The 18771-nt window shown below is 44.7% G+C and overlaps 1 protein-coding gene across 1 annotated transcript in view; it reads right to left on the bottom strand.

Annotated features, from left to right (window-relative positions):
• Positions 1–18771, bottom strand: part of KIAA1217 (KIAA1217 ortholog) — a 331386-nt gene that overhangs the window by 33593 nt on the left and 279022 nt on the right. Inside the window, exons 8-10 of the mRNA XM_006773828.2 lie at positions 15110–15214; positions 14558–14607; positions 7765–7931 (exon numbers count right to left, since the gene is read on the bottom strand). Of these exons, the coding sequence (XP_006773891.1) occupies positions 7765–7931; positions 14558–14607; positions 15110–15214 (322 nt within the window). The remainder of the gene's footprint in view (positions 1–7764; positions 7932–14557; positions 14608–15109; positions 15215–18771) is intronic.

Raw genomic sequence — 18771 nt, 5'->3', positions numbered from 1 at the left:
AGTGACATCTCCATGTCAATGAACTTAAAAAAAACTTCATTCCATTTTTTAATTTAAAAACAGTAAAATACAGATGCTCCTAATTTTCCCATGAGTTAGGCCCCCATAAACCTTTCATAAGTTGAAAATACCATAAGTTGAAAATGCATTTAATACACTAGACTACTGAACATCATAGCTTAGCCCAGCCTACCTTAAAGGTTCTTAGAATACTTAACGTTAGCCTACAATTGGGCAAAATCAGATGGCACGAAGATTACGCTGTAGGATTACCAGTTATTTACCCTCAGGATTGCGCTGGCTGACTAGCCCCGAAAGGATCAAAATTCAGAATGTTTCTACTGACCACGTATTGCTTACACACCATGGTAAAGTTTAAAAATTGTAAGTTGATCCATCCTAAGTTGGGCACCATTTTAAGTGTGCAGGTCAATGAGTTTTGACAAATGTATACACCAAAGTCACCACCACTAAAAAGAGAGATAACATTTTTTATTACCCTAGAACCGTGGTTGGCAAACTGCGGCCTGCGAGCCACATATGGCTCTTTGGCTCCTTGAGTGTGGCTCTTCCTAAGCCTTAGGAGTACTCTAAGTGAATAACAATGTACCTACCTATATAGTTTAAGTTAAAAAAATTTGGCTCTCAAAAGAAATTTCAATCGTTGTACTGTTGCTATTTGGTTCTATTGACTAATGAGTTTGCTGACCACTGCCCTAGAAAATCCCTTCATTACTCTTTGAAATCAATCTCCCAACCCTCAGCCCAACGAAACTACCAATCTGCTTTCTGCCCCTTTGGATTTAGTTCTTCCTGTTCTAGAATGTCATATATATAGAATTGTACAATATGTAATCTTTTGTGTCTGGCTTCTTTCCTTAAGTATATTGTTTTTGAGATCCAGCCATGTTGTTGTTTTAGTAGTTCATTCTTTTTTTTTTTTTAATGTTTTATTGATTTTTTTATAGAGAGGAAGGGAGAGGGATAGAGAGAAACATCGATGAGAGAGAAACATCGATCAGCTGCCTCGTGCACACCCCCTACTGGGGATGTGCCCGCAACCAAGGTACATGCCCTTGACTGGAATCGAACCGGGGACCCTTCAGTCCGCAGGCCGACACTCTATCCACTGAGCCAAACCGGTTAGGGCTATAGTAATTCATTCTTTTTAACATGGAGTTGTATTTCATTGTATGGATAAATCCACGTATGGGGTATTTTGTACATTGTATAAATTAAATATTTACTGACTTGATTCTGGTGACCTCCCCAAAAGTCACTTTTTTTTTGGTAGCATTTAAAAAATAGATTCTATTTGACTTGATATGTATACAATCAGGTCATTTGTGAGTAAAGCCAATTACACTTTTTACTTCCCTCTCTGTATGCCTCTTCTTTCTTTTCTAGACTTATTGTCCATGCTAGGATCTTCAATACAGTGCTCAACAGAAGTGATAGCAGCCTTCCTTGGCCTTGTTCTTAATTTTATGGGGGATGTACTTAGTGTTTTAACTATAGGTTCTATAGTTTTTTTCAGACATCCTTTATCATTCTTGAGTCATGCGTGTTTTTATCATTTTATTGAATTTTGTCTTTTTTTGTGTGTGCACCTACTGAAATATGATTTTTCTCCTTTATTCTGTTAATAAGGTCAAATACATTAATTCATTTTTTTCATATTAAAACTATTTTGCATTCCTAGGATAAAACCAAGGATACTTACCTTATCATTTAAATATATTCCTGCATTTAACTGCTACCATTTTGTTAAACATATTTTCTTTAGAGATATAAGTCTATGGGTATTGTTTCTTTTAAATAATACAATTAATTGGTTTTGCTCCTAGGGTAATGCTAGCTTCATAAAATGAGCTGGGAAATGTCTTCTATTTTCTGAAAGTTTTTTCCTTTCAATACTGTAAAGATGTCATTCCAGTCCTAGCCGGTTTGGCTCAGTGGCTAGAGCATTGGCCTGTGGACTGAAGGGTCCCGGGTTCGATTCCAGTCAAGGGCATGTACCTTGGTTGTGGGCACATCCCCAGTGTGGGGTGTGCAGGAGGCAGCTGATCGATGTTTCTCTCTCATCGATGTTTCTCTCTATCCCTCTCCCTTCATCTCTTTAAAAAATCAATAAAATATTTTTTTTATAAAAGATGTCATTCCACTATCTTCTGACTTAACTTTTGTCTCTGTTGAGAACTCAGTGTTAATTCTTTATGTAATGTGTCTCCTCCTCTCCTGCCCCTCTCCTGCCCCCCAACCCCGGCTACGTTTAAGATTTTTCTATTTATCCCTGTTTGTTTTTTTTTGTTTTGTTTTTTTAGCAATTTGATTCTAATGTACTTTTGTGTGGTTTCATATTATAGTCTCCACGTTTGTTCCCTTACAAGATTGAGGCCCCCCCCCGCCCCCCCCGAGTGTGCTTGTCATTCCAGGGTTCATTGAGCTTTTTTAGTCTGTGGATGTATAGTGTTCATCAGATTTAGAAAACTGCAGCCATGATTTCTTCTAATGTTTTTCTCTTTTCCCTTGACTACTTAACATTGTTTCACAAATCACTAAGTTTTGGTTCATTTCCTTCAGTCTTTTTTTCTTTTTATACTTCAGATTGGACAGTTTCTATTATGTTTTCATGTTGATTGATATTTTGTTTCACCAGCTATTAATCTTCTATTAAATGTATTCAAATACTGTGTTTTTTAGTTCTTGAAAGATTTCTATGTCATCCATTTCTTGTGTCATTGTGTCCATGTTTTCCTTTAAATCCTTGAGAATAATTGTAATAGCAATTTAAGAGCCCTTGTTGCTCATTTTATTATTCCTGCCATTTCATCCACTGATGGATTTTTCTGAAAGTTATGCGTCATGTTCCTCAGAATCATCACATGTCCAGTAATTTTTGATTGGATGCTGGGCATGCAGTTCTAGATTTTGTTGTTTTCCTTTATAGAGAACTTACTCTGGCTGTTGTTTCAGTGACTTGTGGGTCATATTTGTTCTTCAGAGGCTTGTTTTTAATCTTTGTTAGGGGTAATCTAGGGTACATTTTACTCTGTGGCTAGTTTAGTCCTAAAACTGAAGCATGGTTCTTCTCTGATCTCTACTGAATATCCCAGGGGACCAATCAGGACTCTTTACCTCTTTACTCTTGCTTGTCAAATCATGAACATCTCCCAGCCCTTTGTAAGATTGGCCATTTTATTTTTGCCTGGCTTAGTGGTCTTTCATGCTATACACTTGGCTTATCCTATATAATAAAGAGGTAATATGCAAACTGACTGTCACACCCTTGCACAAGATGGCCACCCACATGTGGGCACAAGATGGCTGGCAGGAGAGGGCAATTAGGGGCAACCAGGTCAGCAGGGCAGGTCAGTCAGGCGTGCCCAGGCTGGAAGGGGAGGGCAGTTTGGGGTGACTGGACCAGCAGGGGAGGGCAGTTAGGGGTGACTGGGCTGGCAGAGGAGGGCAGTTAGGGGGACTGGGCTGGCAGGACCAGCAGGGGAGGGCAGCTGGGGGCGATCAGGCCGGCAGGGGAGCAGTTAGGCGTCAATCAGGCTGGCAGGGGAGTGGTTAGGGGGTGATCAGGCTGCAGGCAGAAGCGGTTAGGGGCAATCAGGTAGGCAGGTAGGCAGGCAGGCAGGCCTGGCAGGCGAGCGGTTGGGAGCCAGCAGTCCCAGATTGTGAGAGGGATGTCCCAGATTGGAGAGGGTGCAGGCTGGGCTGACAGACAACCTCCCTCCTCCCCCCAGTGCACGAATTTTGTGCACCGGCCTCTAGTTGTTCAATAACAGACCCACAGATTCATATATATCATTCTCTGTAGAGCTTCCTCTTGTTTGATACTCCACTCCATAAATTATAGTTTCTTTAACTCTCTAAACTTTGACAGTATCTCCTCAGCTCAGAGTGTGAGTGCTATGTTTGGGTTACTGCTTTCTGTATTATGATCTGAAAAGTGCCCCCCAGGAAGAAAGCTGAGTCAATTGCAGGAATAGAGAGCTTATCTCTCCCTCAACCAACAGAAAGGGGCAGAACTGCAGTCAGTTCTGTAGATACAGGATTAATTTGGTAAAACCCAAGTCCTGTGGCATTTTGGGAAAAAGAAATAGCTCATCTTTTTTCCCCCTCTAAATCATACCAGAAAAGGTAATAGACAAAGGTAGTCATCTTTTGAAGGGAGCATTTGTTAGGTACAAGATTTTCACCTGTCCCCCTTTACCATTATTGCCAATTAATGGCAGACCCAACTGTAACCTACGAATGGGAACATAACAATGTAAAGCTTCATACAGCTCTTGTAACATTTATAACTGAATAGAGAATATGTATGATTAGCCTCTGGGCATGAGGGGCATTGTTTAAAGGCAGGGCTTTCACGCTTACAGGGTGGCAGATACCCTACATGTTTCTGCTGCACCCTGTGACAGCTGTCTGAGATCTCAACACTTCCAAAGTTATCACAAGGAACTGAGCATTCATAATACCCGAGAGCAGTTCTCACCCTGGAACATTCTAGCATCACTAGGGCATGCCTCTGGCCCACACCAATGAAGTCAGACGCTGGCAGTGGTGCTTGGCTATCGATATTTTTAGTAAAGACTTCAGGTGATTCTAAGGGGAAGCTAGGTTTAAGGACCATTCTCTTAGACCAGGGTCCTCAAACTACGGCCCACGGGCCACATGCAAATACAAATATTGTATTGGTTCCCGTTTTGTTTTTTTACTTCAAAATAAGATATGTGCAGTGTGCATAGGAATTTGTTCATAGTTTTTTTTAAAACTATAGTCCGGCCCTCCAACGGTCTGAGGGACAGTGAACTGGCCCCCTGTTTAAAAAGTTTGAGGACCCCTGTCTTAGACTGTTAGTCCACATGAAACTGGACAGCAGAGGAGAATATAGAGTTTTAATGGTGTTCCTGACCTTCTGCGTGGGCTCCTTTTGTCTCCCTTAACATTTTTTTTTTTTGCCCTGTTTAAATCTACCCACCCCACTATGTCTGCATCACATTTCTTTTCTTGAGAATAATCCATCAATTCTGAAAATGAAATGCTCAAATGGGACATGCTCTACAGCCTAGGACTTTCTGGTGATTTAATTATCTAATTACTGAAGCCGGCTGCCAAGCACAAAAGATTTCATTCAATTTCACTATTTTATAACACAGTTCAAAGAACATTTGAACTTCTAATTCAATTTTTGTTCTTTTGAGACTATTCTACAGAGTTTCGCGTGTCGCTAATGACAACTCCATTACTGGACTTGTAATCACTCTGGGGTTGTCATTTATTTTTGGAGTATAGAATACATGTGCTGACGGAGAAACTGGTGCTCAGATGGCTTAATTCTTCTGAACTCTTTTTGTCTTACGTAGACTCCCCTGACAGAAAAGACAGAGGCTTGACAGGAAGGAAAGCTAATGGAGACACAGTGGATACAAAGACTGAGGTAGAAGCGACAGCAGCCAGGTGAGGAGGCAAAGTGCTTCTCTTTCCTCATGTGTCTGCTCTTGAGAACTGCAAACACTTCTAAGCTCAAGAGCATGTCTGCTCACTGTTCTTTACACCCCAAAGCCAGAAAAGCTGCGCAGTTCTGGGCAATAAAGGAACTTGTGTGGTTAAGACAGCATTCCCAGACCTTGACTAAAGAGCTGCTTTGTTTGAGAAGCTATGATTCTGCAACTGAGCCTCCAGGGTTCAAGGGTTGAAAGGAGTGGCAAGCTGTGGGAGACTCCTTCCAGCCAGCCAGAGGACCAAACAATACCAGCCACCACCAGGGTGATGTCACAGCCACACACATCACAATCTTGGTATCGAATTTGCCACACTTCAGCGATGTTTCAGAAATTCCACCCCTGCCCTCAAACCAACAAATGTTCACTTTTGAAAGCACTACCATACAAACAATACATTTAAGAATTTTTTTTTGAACATAATTAAAGCACAGTGATTCATCACAAAATTCCAAATGGCCAGCAGGTGGCGCTACAAGGAAGGGGCAGTGTGAGAAGGGGCTTGTCCTCCATAAACCACAGGTAAGGACCTGGGGGAGGACATACCCTCTCTGCCTGCACAAGTGTTGTTTGGCTTGCAGAGTACCATTGGCCTTTAATTATTTTCCAACATTCTGAAGACGAACACAGATATTTTATTTAAAAAACCCTGTATTTCCTGATTCTCTAGGGTTGCTGAAATGTCCAGGCACACTGACATTTGGGTTAAGAGCTGGCTGGAATTGAGTGGTAACTGTCCTTAGAGGGGTCTCTTTGCCGCTGTCCCTCCTCTTCACTTGTTAAGTTACTCTCGACACTGTGGGCACTGGACTTTGCCACCTGGCACACACCCTCAGCCCAACCCAGACATTCATTTCAATGCAGAGTGTCTTTAAAATTGCAAAGCAAGGAGAAGCTAATGCAAAGGATGGGGAACTTCACAGACGACATGATTCATAAAAGTATTTAAATGAATTTGCATGGGACATCCAAGGTGTCTGGGACGTTGCCTGAGAGGCAGCGTCACCTTGGAGGCCTGAGCACGGAGCCATGATGTCTGGTGTATCAGACCTTACAGTCCGTGATGGGGCCTCTCAAGCCAGCCGCCTTTCTGTTTATTCTCTGGCAGGTAGAATAAGGGCAAAGCATCTTCTTGCCTTAATGAGGTGGTGAAACATGTAGGGCTCATGCCTCTGTGAGCTGAAGCAAGAAAGGGCGGTGGTCTGAAGCCCTTCCTTGTCGGACCTCCCTGGTTGAGGAGGCTACGCCCCACTGGCTACTGTGGGTGCCACACCTGTGTGGCTGCGCCAGGCTCCTGGGCGGGTCTGTCTTTTACCAGTGTTTGAACTACGAACTCCTCGAAGTCAAGGAGCCAGCTCTCCACCCTCAAGGATCAACCTCCTACCGAAGGCAGGCGGTGTGAGGTTGATACATAAAGCAGACACATGACCTCATGAAGAGCGGCTCCGCCCCAGCTCCTCAGTGCCCACCACCAGGAGATGCATTATTCAGCATGCGATTGGCTCACCGAGAGATTCGTGCCACAAAGGGTCATTTCCCCTCCCATTTTGGTTCCCATAGAGTGCACACATTCCTCAATAATGGGAAAAGGTAAGGAAAATATTATGGGACACACTATCCAGATAGAATGCAGATGTTTTTCTCCACAAAAATCATCCATGATGGCTTCTTTTCCTTATGAGTTAATCATCTAGATAGCTCATAGGTCCTTGTAAAAAAAAACAAAAATGAGAAGCATGGACACACTATCCAGATAGAATGCAGATGTTTTCCTCTACAAAAAGCATCCACGATGGCTTCTTTTCCTTATGAATTAATCATCTAAATACCTCATAGGTCCTTGTAAAAAAAAAAAAAAAGGAAAGCTCAGCTGACTGTCTCACCACTGGGCCTGCTCACTGGGGGGAAGCAAGGAGCCGGAACACTAAACAGGAAGTCGTCACTGGCTGTTATTATGCTCCATGGGGCTCCTGTGCTCTCAGCTCTCCTCGGAAAAACAGATGTTTAATGGGCTTTTCATGTGTAAAAGCACGCGGAGCTTAAAGAAGTGGCTATCCATTGACTACGGTTGCAGTGGAAGGTCTGGACCCAGATTATGTGTGTGAGGGAGGAAACCGTGGCTCACCCTTAGGAGAAGATGGTGGAAAGAACCCTGGTGGGTGCTGCTGTGGGGCCAGGGGTGTGGGAGGCGGGGAAAGCTGACTTTGGGCAAATAAGACAGAAGACATCGTCCGCAAGGAACAGTCTGTACCTGGAGCTGTCGCATCTGCTGCAGCTGGAGCCGGAGCTCGGCCACATTCCGCCTCATGTCGAGCAGGCTCAGGTGGACGGCCGAGGTGCCGGCGGCCAGGGGCTGGCTGGGGGGCCCCAGGGACTCCAGGGCGCCGAGAGTCTTCCCGCCAGGAACATGGGGAGTTCCTATGAGAAAAGAGCAGCAAAAACCTTAAGAAAGCCAGACAGGAACGGCGAAGTTAAGCTCCACCCATCACAGACAACTTGACTCTAAAAATGCCCATTTCCTTCACTGTGAAAATTTAAAAAAAAAATTATGCGGGTCCTCTATATGACAAAAGTAAGGAATTAAATTTAAATAAAGTATGGAAACCTCATGTCACACAGCAGCATGTGCTCTTTAACAATCATGTGCTAGAAGCTTAGTGCCAAAGGGAGGCAGATCAGTGCAGTATCTAAAGCAGGAGGCCGTGTGGGAAGCTGTCTGTCTGTCCACACAGCTTCTGTGGATGTATACAGGGGTGCAGAGGAAAGTTCAGATGTATCTGGAACAAAGGATTAACAGTATGCCCGGCTGTTGGTATCCCATCAGGTTTATATTACTACTTTTTCCATTTTTAAATCTGCATAGTGGATCTCTGTAATTTTATAACAGAAAAATAATTTTAAAATTCTGGGACCTAACACAGGATCTCCGTGACTATTTCCTGCAGGCAGATGTACCCCAAGAACATGCCCTTAGTTCTGAGCAGAGATTGGGCCGATCACGAAGGGAAGACGAATGAGAAATGAGTTTCTTCTGAATCTTTTCAGCTTTCCAGACCGAAAGCAGCAGGACCTCTGCCCTAGTTCCGACGGTGAGAAAAGCAGGTGCGATGTGAGAATTCTTTAGGAGAGGAACCCAGGCAGCAGAAACAGACTCTTCCTCCATAGTTCCTCGCTGCCATAAACGCTGGCTCCTGGAGTCCAACTCAAATAAACCTCATTCACTTTATAAGTTCATCTGGGAAGAGCCTGATTTGACGAAGTTTGCTTTAAAAGGCCTCATAAAGGATCCCAAGTAACACAGGATGAGCAAGGTACAGGAATCAAAAGGAAGTGCTATTTATATATTGTTTAAAGATAATGAATGCAGTTCTCTGGAACAGGCCACCAGAGTAAAATCTGTACCACACCCACACCCACACCCACACGCACATGCACACCCACACGCACACGCACACTCACACCCACACTCACTTCTGAAGGGGCTGGAAACTCTTTCCTGTAAAGGACAAAGTGGAGGGGGTGCCATGGGCCCGGCTGGCCTCCCACAGCAGAACCCTGGCGTTGCTTTCCTGCCCTGGAATGGCTACAGCCAGTGGTGTCTCTTCCCATCTCAGCTCAGCACTCATGGGAACCTTGCCTTTCTCAGCACATGCAGGGCTGCTGCCCTGGTGGCTCTGACCAACTTTTGGCAGTCTCCTCGCCCCCGAATCAAAATCACCCTCATAAAAGCAAGACTTGCTCCGATTACAGTCTAGTCCCAGGTTAAGGGACGATCCTGTCACTGGGCAGTAGGCACTGAGTAGAGGTCTATTTTAAACAACCAGTGAGCCCACCCCTGTGGCAATGCTGGTGTTCCTTTGGAAAGAAAGGAAGTGAATTTTCAGGCACCACACGTTCATGTGGAGCATAACTTCACTAAATGGAGGAAATACTTGGTCTTCAACACACACACACACACACACACACACACACACCTATATAGAAATGATTAGTTTCATTCCTTGATCTGACCAAAGTTTTACCTTAAGTCCAGTCAGTAAGAGAACCGTGACTGCTTCTCCTTGCCTTCTGTCCAGGCTCCCTCTTAGACTCAACAATGACTAAGGCATACCACCTTAATAAAAGCACGACTGACATTCCTTATTTACAAAGACAAAAAATTAGAAACATCTGCAGCCTTTTCCAGATCTCATCTCTTGATGTGAAAACATTGCAGGTGGGTATTTTCTTCAGTTACTCAAAGACTGAATCATAAGGTCTAAGGCAGTGGTTCTCAACCTTGGCTGCACATTAGAATCGCCTGGGAATCTTTTTAAAATCCTGATTTCTGGGCCTCATCCTCCGGAAATTCTGTTTCTTTGTTATGGGGTGGGGCTACAACATTAGTAACAAAGAAACAGAATTTCTGGAGGATGAGGCCCAGAAATCAGGATTTTAAAAAGGTTCCCAGGTGATTCTAATGTGCAGCCACGGTTGAGAACCACTGGTCTAAGGAAAATGCTGACTCATACATGACTAAGCTGAAGGCTACAGGGAAGACGAATGAATGGTGAAAGGTTTCCGTAAGAGAACATCTAGTAACATTTCCAACAATAGCAGCATGTCAGAATTAACAGCACCTTCAAGATCAAGTATTCGGAGGGAATCACAACAAATAGGAAGTTTTTCTCTTAGAATCGGCCAAGTTACTTTATCATCACTCAATCCCTCCTTCTCTTTACATTCTGAGGGCACTAGGGCACCTCACCAACCTCCTGCCTGGAGGAGAGGCCAGAATCTGTTAGAATTAAATGCTGATAACTGGTTAAAAATATCTTTCACAACAAAATTTCTTTATGGAATCTATACTCATTTCAAAAATTTCTTCATCTGTAACTTCTTAATCCACTAAATTTGGCTTCTAATTCCATCGTTCACAGAAATGGCTCTTTATAAGGTGGGCAACGGTCGGCTGTCCACCCAACAGACACCTCCTTGGTGTGATGCTGGGCTCCATTAGCCTCTTTCCTTTTCAGTCAATTTGAACTCTTCTGTCCCTTGTTTTCTTCCCTAACCACTACTCCATCTTGGTCAATCTCCTTTCTAATGTCTTCCTTGGCCAACTTTATAAAGCCTGGCCTGTTCTGTCCTGGGCCCGTTTCTTCTCTCACTGGACATGCTTTCCAGGGAGGTCACTTCCTCTACCGCCACCTGCCAAGGTCCCTCACATCTTTGTCTCCAGTATACAATTCTCTTCAGTTCCGCATACCAGTACGTTCGGGTTGCTACCGGACTTTTCATCTTCCCAGACCTCTTTCTGTCTCTGTACATCTGACCTTAGCCAGTGGCACTATTATAGACTCAGTTACTTAAATCAGAAACCTGGAAATCACCCTCAGCACCCACTTCCTAGTTGTGAGGCCTTGGCAGTGCAACTCAACCTCCCTCGCTCTGTTTCCTCATCTGTAAAAGGTGTGGAAGGGTTACTGTGTGAGATAATGGGATTAACACATGTAAACTGCTTACTAGTAGCCGGGTGTCTGGCACAGAGGGACTCCCCACTGCAGTCAGCTGTGGTTATGTCTCTGAGCAGAGTGGGCGGGAAAAGCCGCTGCCTCCCTCCCCTGCTCCCCTGGAGTGTCATAGGGCCAGAGGCTGGGGGTGACAGCAGCAGGTTGAGAGCTACAGGCAGGTGCCCTGAAATCCATGCACGGAGCTGGATTTGGTGAGTAGGGACCCCGAGTGATAAGTTCCCCTTCAGATCAGTTCACAGGACCTGGGATCTGCTCACCACATCCACACGCAGGTGGTCACATTCTGCTCCCAACATACACAGATGAATAAGGATTCATCGTGCAGTTTGTCCTCAGAAACACCCTCAATTCTGTGCACGTCACCCTTTCCAGGCAATGGCCTCCCTTCCTCCTCTCCAGTCACTGTTAGGTCATTCACTTCAGTTGAGTGTATCTCACTATGAAATTTATTACATGCAAATTTAATGTACCCTGTGTGATAGAAAGAACCTGGGTTTGGGGATTGGCCAGACTGGCTGTGACTCTTACTAAGTGTGTGGCTAACATTTTTCTTACAGGGTTGTGTGTTAAATTATATAACACCCTGTATAAAGTACAAAGTATGCCTTTGAAATGGGAGGTTCCTTCTGTTCTCTTATACCCACAGAATCACATATTCCTAAAGTAACAGGAAGTCTGGGTTTTCCTTTTCCTTTACCCTTGGACAAATGAGCTCCTTAGCTCGTATGTAATTCCATGTACTTGTCTACAGAACAGGCGTAATTCTTCTCTTACAGCTTACTTCCTTGGGTTCTGGAAGAATTAATATATTTTGTGCACTGTACAGGCTGCTATGGCAACAAAAGCCCAGCGGACCACATCTAGCCCTGACACACTAGAATGAGAAAGACCAAACTCAGCAGAGACGCAGGGGAGCAGACACACATGCTTGTTGCTGGTGGCATTGCAAATTGGCACAGCTCTCGGAAGAGAATCTGGCAGCATGTTGCCAGAGATACTCAACTGTTCGTCCCTTTGGACTTCCTCATTCCACTTTGGGAAATACTACATCCTAAGGAAATTACACCCGCTCCTTCCCCCTTGCTCCAAAACAGACATTTACAAAATTGTTCAAAATAAAGAAGTGAAAAACCTATACATCTTTAAAGGGACTGGGGCACCTTAACACAAAAAGATGAGGAAAAAATGACAGGTGGGTGGCCCTGTGGATGTGTTCCTATGTGAAACTGTGTGCAGTCTTCTTCCCTGGGAATGGGAATAATGAGGATGTGCCAGGAGTTAATGGGTTGTCATACGAAGAGCACCTAGAACAGTGCCTGGCACATTGGAAACACTCACTAAACGTCACTCATTGTAATGACGATGATGATGTCACCCAAAGTGAAAGGACTAAAAGCAGGGTACAAAGCAGCACGTACTATTGGTTAGAACAATGATATCAGATACTCATCGTTTCTGGGCTAGAATCCAGAGGGATGGGGTGATTTAGTGTCTGTAGTTTCCTTCTGTTCCCCCCACCCCCCACTTTGAGATACAATTGACCTAGACCACGGTGCAACTTTAAAGTGCAGAGCATGTTGCTTTGATACACTTATATATGCCATATGGTCACCACTGTGGTGTTAGCTAAAACGCCTCTCATGTCTCATAATTACCACTTCCTTTTTGTGGTGCGAACATTTAAGATCTACTCTCTTGGCAACTTTCAAGTATATAGTTCAGTATTTTTTTCTTTTTTATTGAATTTATTGGGGTGACATTGGTTAATAAGATTATATAGGTTTCAGGTGTACAATTCTATAATACATCATCTGTATGTTTATCACCCCAAGTCAAGTCTCCTTTCATCATTTATTCCCCTTATACCCTATTCTCCCTCCCCCCACTGCCTTTTCCCCCTACTAATCACCATACTGTGTCTACGAGTTGTTGTTTTTTTCTGCTTAATCCTTTCAAGGATTTTCGCCCAGCACACGCCCACCCTCCACAGCTATCAGTCTGTTCTCTGTGTCTAAGAGTCTGTTTCTGTTTTGCTTGTTAGTTTATCTTGTTCATTAGATTCCACATATAAGTGAAATCATATGGCACTTGTCTTTCTCTGATGTATTATTATCTATAGTCACCATGCTGTGATTGATTCCACAGAACTGACTCATCTTCCAACTGGAAGTTTGTACTTTCTGACCAACAGCTCACCATTTCCCAACTCCCAGTAACCACCATTCCACTCTCTCTTTCTATGAGTGCCATAGGTTCCTTTTCCCCTTAAGTTCATAATAGATCAAAAAAGAAATGAGTGAACAAGTACCTCCAAAACAAACTGGCACTTGCTCTGAAGACAAGTTTAGTGATTTCTGTGAAATAATTCTCTGGATGCACGGCCACTGATTAACTTCTAAGTAAACCAACAGGCCCCAGAGGCCCGGGAGGGCTGGAAGACCAGCCCTGCTGGCTGAGCAGCTGAACTGCCTGCACGTAGCCCAGGACTAACCGAGGTCCAGCTGAAGTCCCAGAATCTGTCCTTTCCACCACGCTGCACGACACTCTGTGGCTTCCCCAAATTAGAGGTTTCACCCAACTTGCCACATGCTTCCTGTGTAATTCAGTGGCTGAACACGTCCCTGGTAATGATTCTATTTCTAACCCAGTGGGAAGGACGACCTCATATTCTCGACAGAGGTCTGCCTTGAGTCTGCAGGGTAAGATGTGCATCAGATATACCAGGATACTAGGGAATTCCACATGGAATTTAATTGGGGCCCTTTGAGAGGGGGGTGAGGGAGGGGGAGGGGGCGCAATGCTGGCATTTAAAAAGCAGACCTTGGTCCAAGGACACCTTCTTCTCCAGACTCAATCACTGGTGGCCCCTGTCAGCATTCGCCCCTTTTCACCCATTCCCATGCTGCCCTGGGCTGAGGTCCTTCCCTAGTGCAGAGCCTTCCAATGGCTGCACTTTGCACTTAGATTATTATCTAAATTCCTCATCTTGGACGGCTCTTCCCTTCCCCCTTCACTACCTAAATCCTGTTCATCTGTCAGGTCTCAGTGTGTGTCACTTCCTCAGGGAAACGTCCTTGGTCTAGGCTAGAACTGTCAGTTCAACATTCATCCTTCACTTTTGCGTCACACTCAATGCTCATCTAATTACTTGCCCCATATGCATTTCCCCCACGGGATTCGGAATTCTAGGCAAGCAGCTGTGTCTGAATCATGCCCCCTGTCCTTACCCAGTACCAGGCACATAAATATTTGTTGGATGTTTGGCCATATAAATGAGTAAGAGAATGAAAGAATAGTGAATGAATGAATAAACACTGAAGGGAGAAGACCAAAGGGCTTAGTCCCTCCTAACTTAATGACGAATCTGGAATTTCAGCAGTAAGCAGGGAAGGTGTGATGGGGCGGACAGTATCAGGAAAGTCTCTGAAATCACACCACGTCGATGACTTCGGGAAAGGTCACAGACTTCTGCAACAAGCAAAGTGCACCCACGGCAGCCTGCAGACTCCCCAATGCTCCAAGAACACTTACCTGCACTCTCTGTGTGGTTCTTATTAGCTGGTGTTTTCATCATCTTCTCGCTGAATAAAAGAAAAAGAGAGTCAGCTATAGTTTCCAAAATGTCTTTTTTGCCCCCCTCCATTCATTATTCTAAGCAATGAGCAGCAGGTAGTGATGGATTCAAGCAATGAGGGGATTTTAGCATCAGCACCACGACTGGCCGGGATGGAAAAGGCTTCCCAGGGGTGCACTGACACTGCGGGTGGAAGACAGCAGGTGGGCACTCATGACTTTCAGAGGATGGCGGAGGTGGAGACGTGTGGACGGTGGCTGCAGGCACTGCGCAGTGGTCCACGAAGCCACATGCACTGGGAAGCCCATTTACCCTTCTTGGGCCAAAGGGTTACCTTCGACCAAGAATTACCAGAAGGAAAAAACAAACAAACAAACCATGATTCAGAGAGATGTAACTATTTTCAGCCTTGAAATGATTACAAGAAAACGGATTTGAATGAGTGAATTATCTTAATGATTAAAGAGAAACAGATTGAATTATTTAATGGGTTCGTTTCTTCTTTTTACCTAGATGCATCTTTGCTAGTACTTGTTAGGGGCCCTTTAAAAAGTGCAGACTGAACAAGGCCAGTTAAACTGGCAATCTGCCTCTCCATGGCTTGCATCCTCTCTCTGTAAAACAAGAGAATTGTTTGTTAAAGCTTTATTGACTTTCAGACTGGTTCGTCTGGTGAATGATCACCCGAGGGTCATAAAAGGCACCACCTAGTAGGCCAGCAAAGTGCACCCGCCTGGCTCGGAGAATGTGCCGAGCCTGCCAATCCCTGCTGAGCTGGCGTCGTGACGGGAGCCTAATGCTAACCCCAAGACCTCACTGAAAAGACGCTGTGCTGACCCGAGAGGCCTCCTGCGAAACTGGAAAGCGTCTCCCTCAGAAACAACTCTGCTTGCGTGGAGTGTTCGCGAGCCTTTCTGCCCTGCTTCTGCCATTTTACTTCTGGCACCAGCGGCGTCCTAGGCCAGCTGTGCCCAGTGGCCCAGGCCTCTAAGCTGTGCTCCTCAGCTGCGGGACTGATGACCGGATTTGGCGTCAACGATGGGGATGTGTGTTGTGTGTGAGGTAAAACTTGTTCTATCGTCTGAGAGCAACACCAATGGCTGTCCCTTAAGACCACGGAAAGATATGGTTGAAATCAATGTCTGACTGTGGGGTGAATGGTGCTCAATCTAATGACACAGGGACTTTAACCTGTGTTAAAGGGCTTCTACAGGATCAAGCAGAAAAACAAATATCCCTAACGTGAATGAATAACCCCAATTGTTTATTGTGCACAGATGCCGCACCTATTCAGGCTCCCTAATGCTTCATCACAATTCATTTGGCTCAAATTTGTGTACCTCGGACAACGTCCGTTTCACAGAGCTATTGCCATTATTTTCAACACATTAAACAAACAACATCACAAGTGGCTCCCTCTACTAGCAGAAGGCATCACACGTGACTGCAGGCAAATTCAGTTTTGTTTACTTGGGAGTTTAAAACAATAAAGACAGGCAGGGGAGGGCAGCTTGAAGAGCGGGGGCACCTTGCCGGCCTTTGTGCCCCATGCCCAGGTGTCCTAGTGTGAGCTTGAGACAGAGAAGGGACCCCACTCTTCACTGCGGTCTCAGTGCCGCCAACCTCTCCCAGTGTAAGCGACAATGCTGCCCGTGCTACACACTGCATATGCGCACACTGTGGCTTTTACGTAGCAGCCAACTACTTTATCTGGTACCCAGTGGAAATTGTGGTGGTCTGTTCTTTCCCTGGAAAACAATAACTGGTTAAGTTGGACTTACTGAGAGATGCTATATCTATATCTTAAAGTTCATGACAATCAAGCAGACTTTCAAGGGTAGTTTTGTCCATACACAACTTTTTGGCTTTGCATTTTGCCTTTGGAATATAACCCTTATGAAACACGGAGTTTAATTTCACAATTGCAAGCTTCTGATGTCAGAACTCCATGCATTTTCTTTCGTTTAAAATGGCTGGTCTGTCACAATACTGAGTTTCTTGGATGAAAGTCATGCAGTCTAGGCAGCTCATGGTTGTAAACCCACTAAGGAAAAAGAAAGAATTTAAGCACGAATAGTACGATCCCTTTGCTCTGGTGGTGTGGAAAGGAGAAATCTCGAGCCGTGAGAGTGGGAAGGCATCTCCATCTCTATGCAGCGAGCTTCCAGGTGTTTCCAGGTGTGGCAGTGAATGCTCAACCCCTGAGCTGCAAAGCATTTCCAGTCACACCTCTGCTCCCGGCCTCCTCTCTGTCACAGCACAGTGCATGCGCCAAAGAGAAAACTTAGGAAGAAGCTACCCTCAAGAAAGCAGGTAAATAAATACCTAATGGACATCCCATGTTCATCAGACCCAAGTCGCTATGGCGTCTCAGAAATGATTGGCTAGTGGCTGATCATGCTGCCTGCCATGTGGGAGACACAGACTCACACAAATGGGCTCTTGGGAAATGAGTGACTTCCTCAAGGACCCGCTGAGTAGCGGGTGACAGCTGTCCAGGGCCCCGTTCTTCCCACGGTAGTGCTAGAAGTCACACTAGTGACCCTCTGAGTCGAGGTACATTCAGAACCACCTCAAGTGTACTCGTTTCCTGCTCTCATCCAATCCTAGGCAAATACAGAGCACTGCTTTCTTCTTTCTTTTTTCTTTTCAAAGCAGCATGACATTCTTAGGGTCTAGACAGCTTTGGTGAGACAGCGGCTTGAGGGGATCCATGAAGCTGGAGTGTGGGACAGGAAGGCATGGTCACAACATAACTGCAGACAGAGGACAGCACTACTACGTACGAAGTGTAAGAAACAGGTAGGTCGATGACTGTAGAGAATAAATGAGAATCTGGTAAGAGGGAAATGGCAGAAGAAGGGATTCAACATTGGCTCTTGGCACAGCCCTGATTAGGGCTAAATCACTGTTCTTTCTGAACCCTCACTGGCCAACAGGTTTCATGACCTTGTCTAAGAAAGGTCAGCATAGCATTGAAAACCAAAACAAAGCACTGGGGCCATTCCAGATTCAGGGCATTGATCTGCAACTGACCCATCACAGCGATTGGAATCGCACAACGTTACAGCACAGGCGGGGCGGTCTCCACACGAGCGTCCACAGAGTTGCATTTCCTGGGCTCAGCGGGTACTTGGCTCTTTGCTGCGCTTCCCCAGACAATGGTTTTAGGATGCAGAGGAAGACAACCCACAAATCCACACCCCTCTTCTTACTCCCTAGGCATCATGTCCACATAGCTACAGAGCTTCCTGGGGTCAGGGTCTGGATGCTTTGAAGGAAAGTCCCTAGACTCAGGCCTGGTATCACACCCTTGGTTCTCCTTTTTGTATCTGTGAGGCTAGAAGAAAGTGCTCCCTGGGTGGCCTCCTCTGTGCTATGCCACCAGCTGGGCCTCAGAAGGAAGACAGGATCTTTCAGAGCCTCCAGAGTTCAGAACACTTGAGCTGACACCTGAGGGGAGCAATTCTCTCCCATTGCCCAGGTAACGGTGGGTCCTGCACGTGGCCGAGGCGCTGACTGCACACGCGTGTTCCACTGCCTCGGCCAAAACCACGTTACAAAAATACAATTTTTCGACACATGGAAATGAGAAAACCTTTCCCCTCCTATTTAATCATCAAAGTGTTTCTGGTTTCAGGATTCATTTGAGGGAGATTATCTGATTTATAAATTCATAAATAAGATTGTCTTTCCATTTCATGGTTGGTAATCTGGAAACAATTTTATGGTTTAACTAAATTACAGCAACTGGAAACTTTTGCAGCCTTTGCCCATGATGAAATGTTATGAAGTATGTTTTAATGTGAAAGGGGGAAAAAGTGAAATGCAGTGAAAGAAGAGAAATTATATATAACCCTCTCATTTCATTGCAGGGACAATTCTGTATAATAATCATCAAAATATTAAAGATGCTTAAGCTCATTCTTGCCAATATCGCTTGGTTTAAGGTATTACACGATTGGTATAATTACTGTTGAAAAATGGTTTAAAAGTGATATTTCATAAACCATTTTCTATCATTCCATACACCATATTTATGGGATTAGTATATGTGGTTAACTAGTCGTTTAGCACAGTAAGTCAGCCTGGATGAATGAATGTTTTCAGGGCCCAACCATAATATTAATAAAAACTCAAGTCCAAATCCAGGGCAAGTGCTGATCCCAGT

This window comes from Myotis davidii, unplaced genomic scaffold (assembly GCF_000327345.1).
Source record: "Myotis davidii unplaced genomic scaffold, ASM32734v1 scaffold86, whole genome shotgun sequence".
NCBI lineage: Eukaryota > Metazoa > Chordata > Mammalia > Chiroptera > Vespertilionidae > Myotis > Myotis davidii.
The sequence above is the reverse complement of the archived record's forward strand: the minus strand, read 5'-3'. Positions and strand labels throughout refer to the sequence as shown.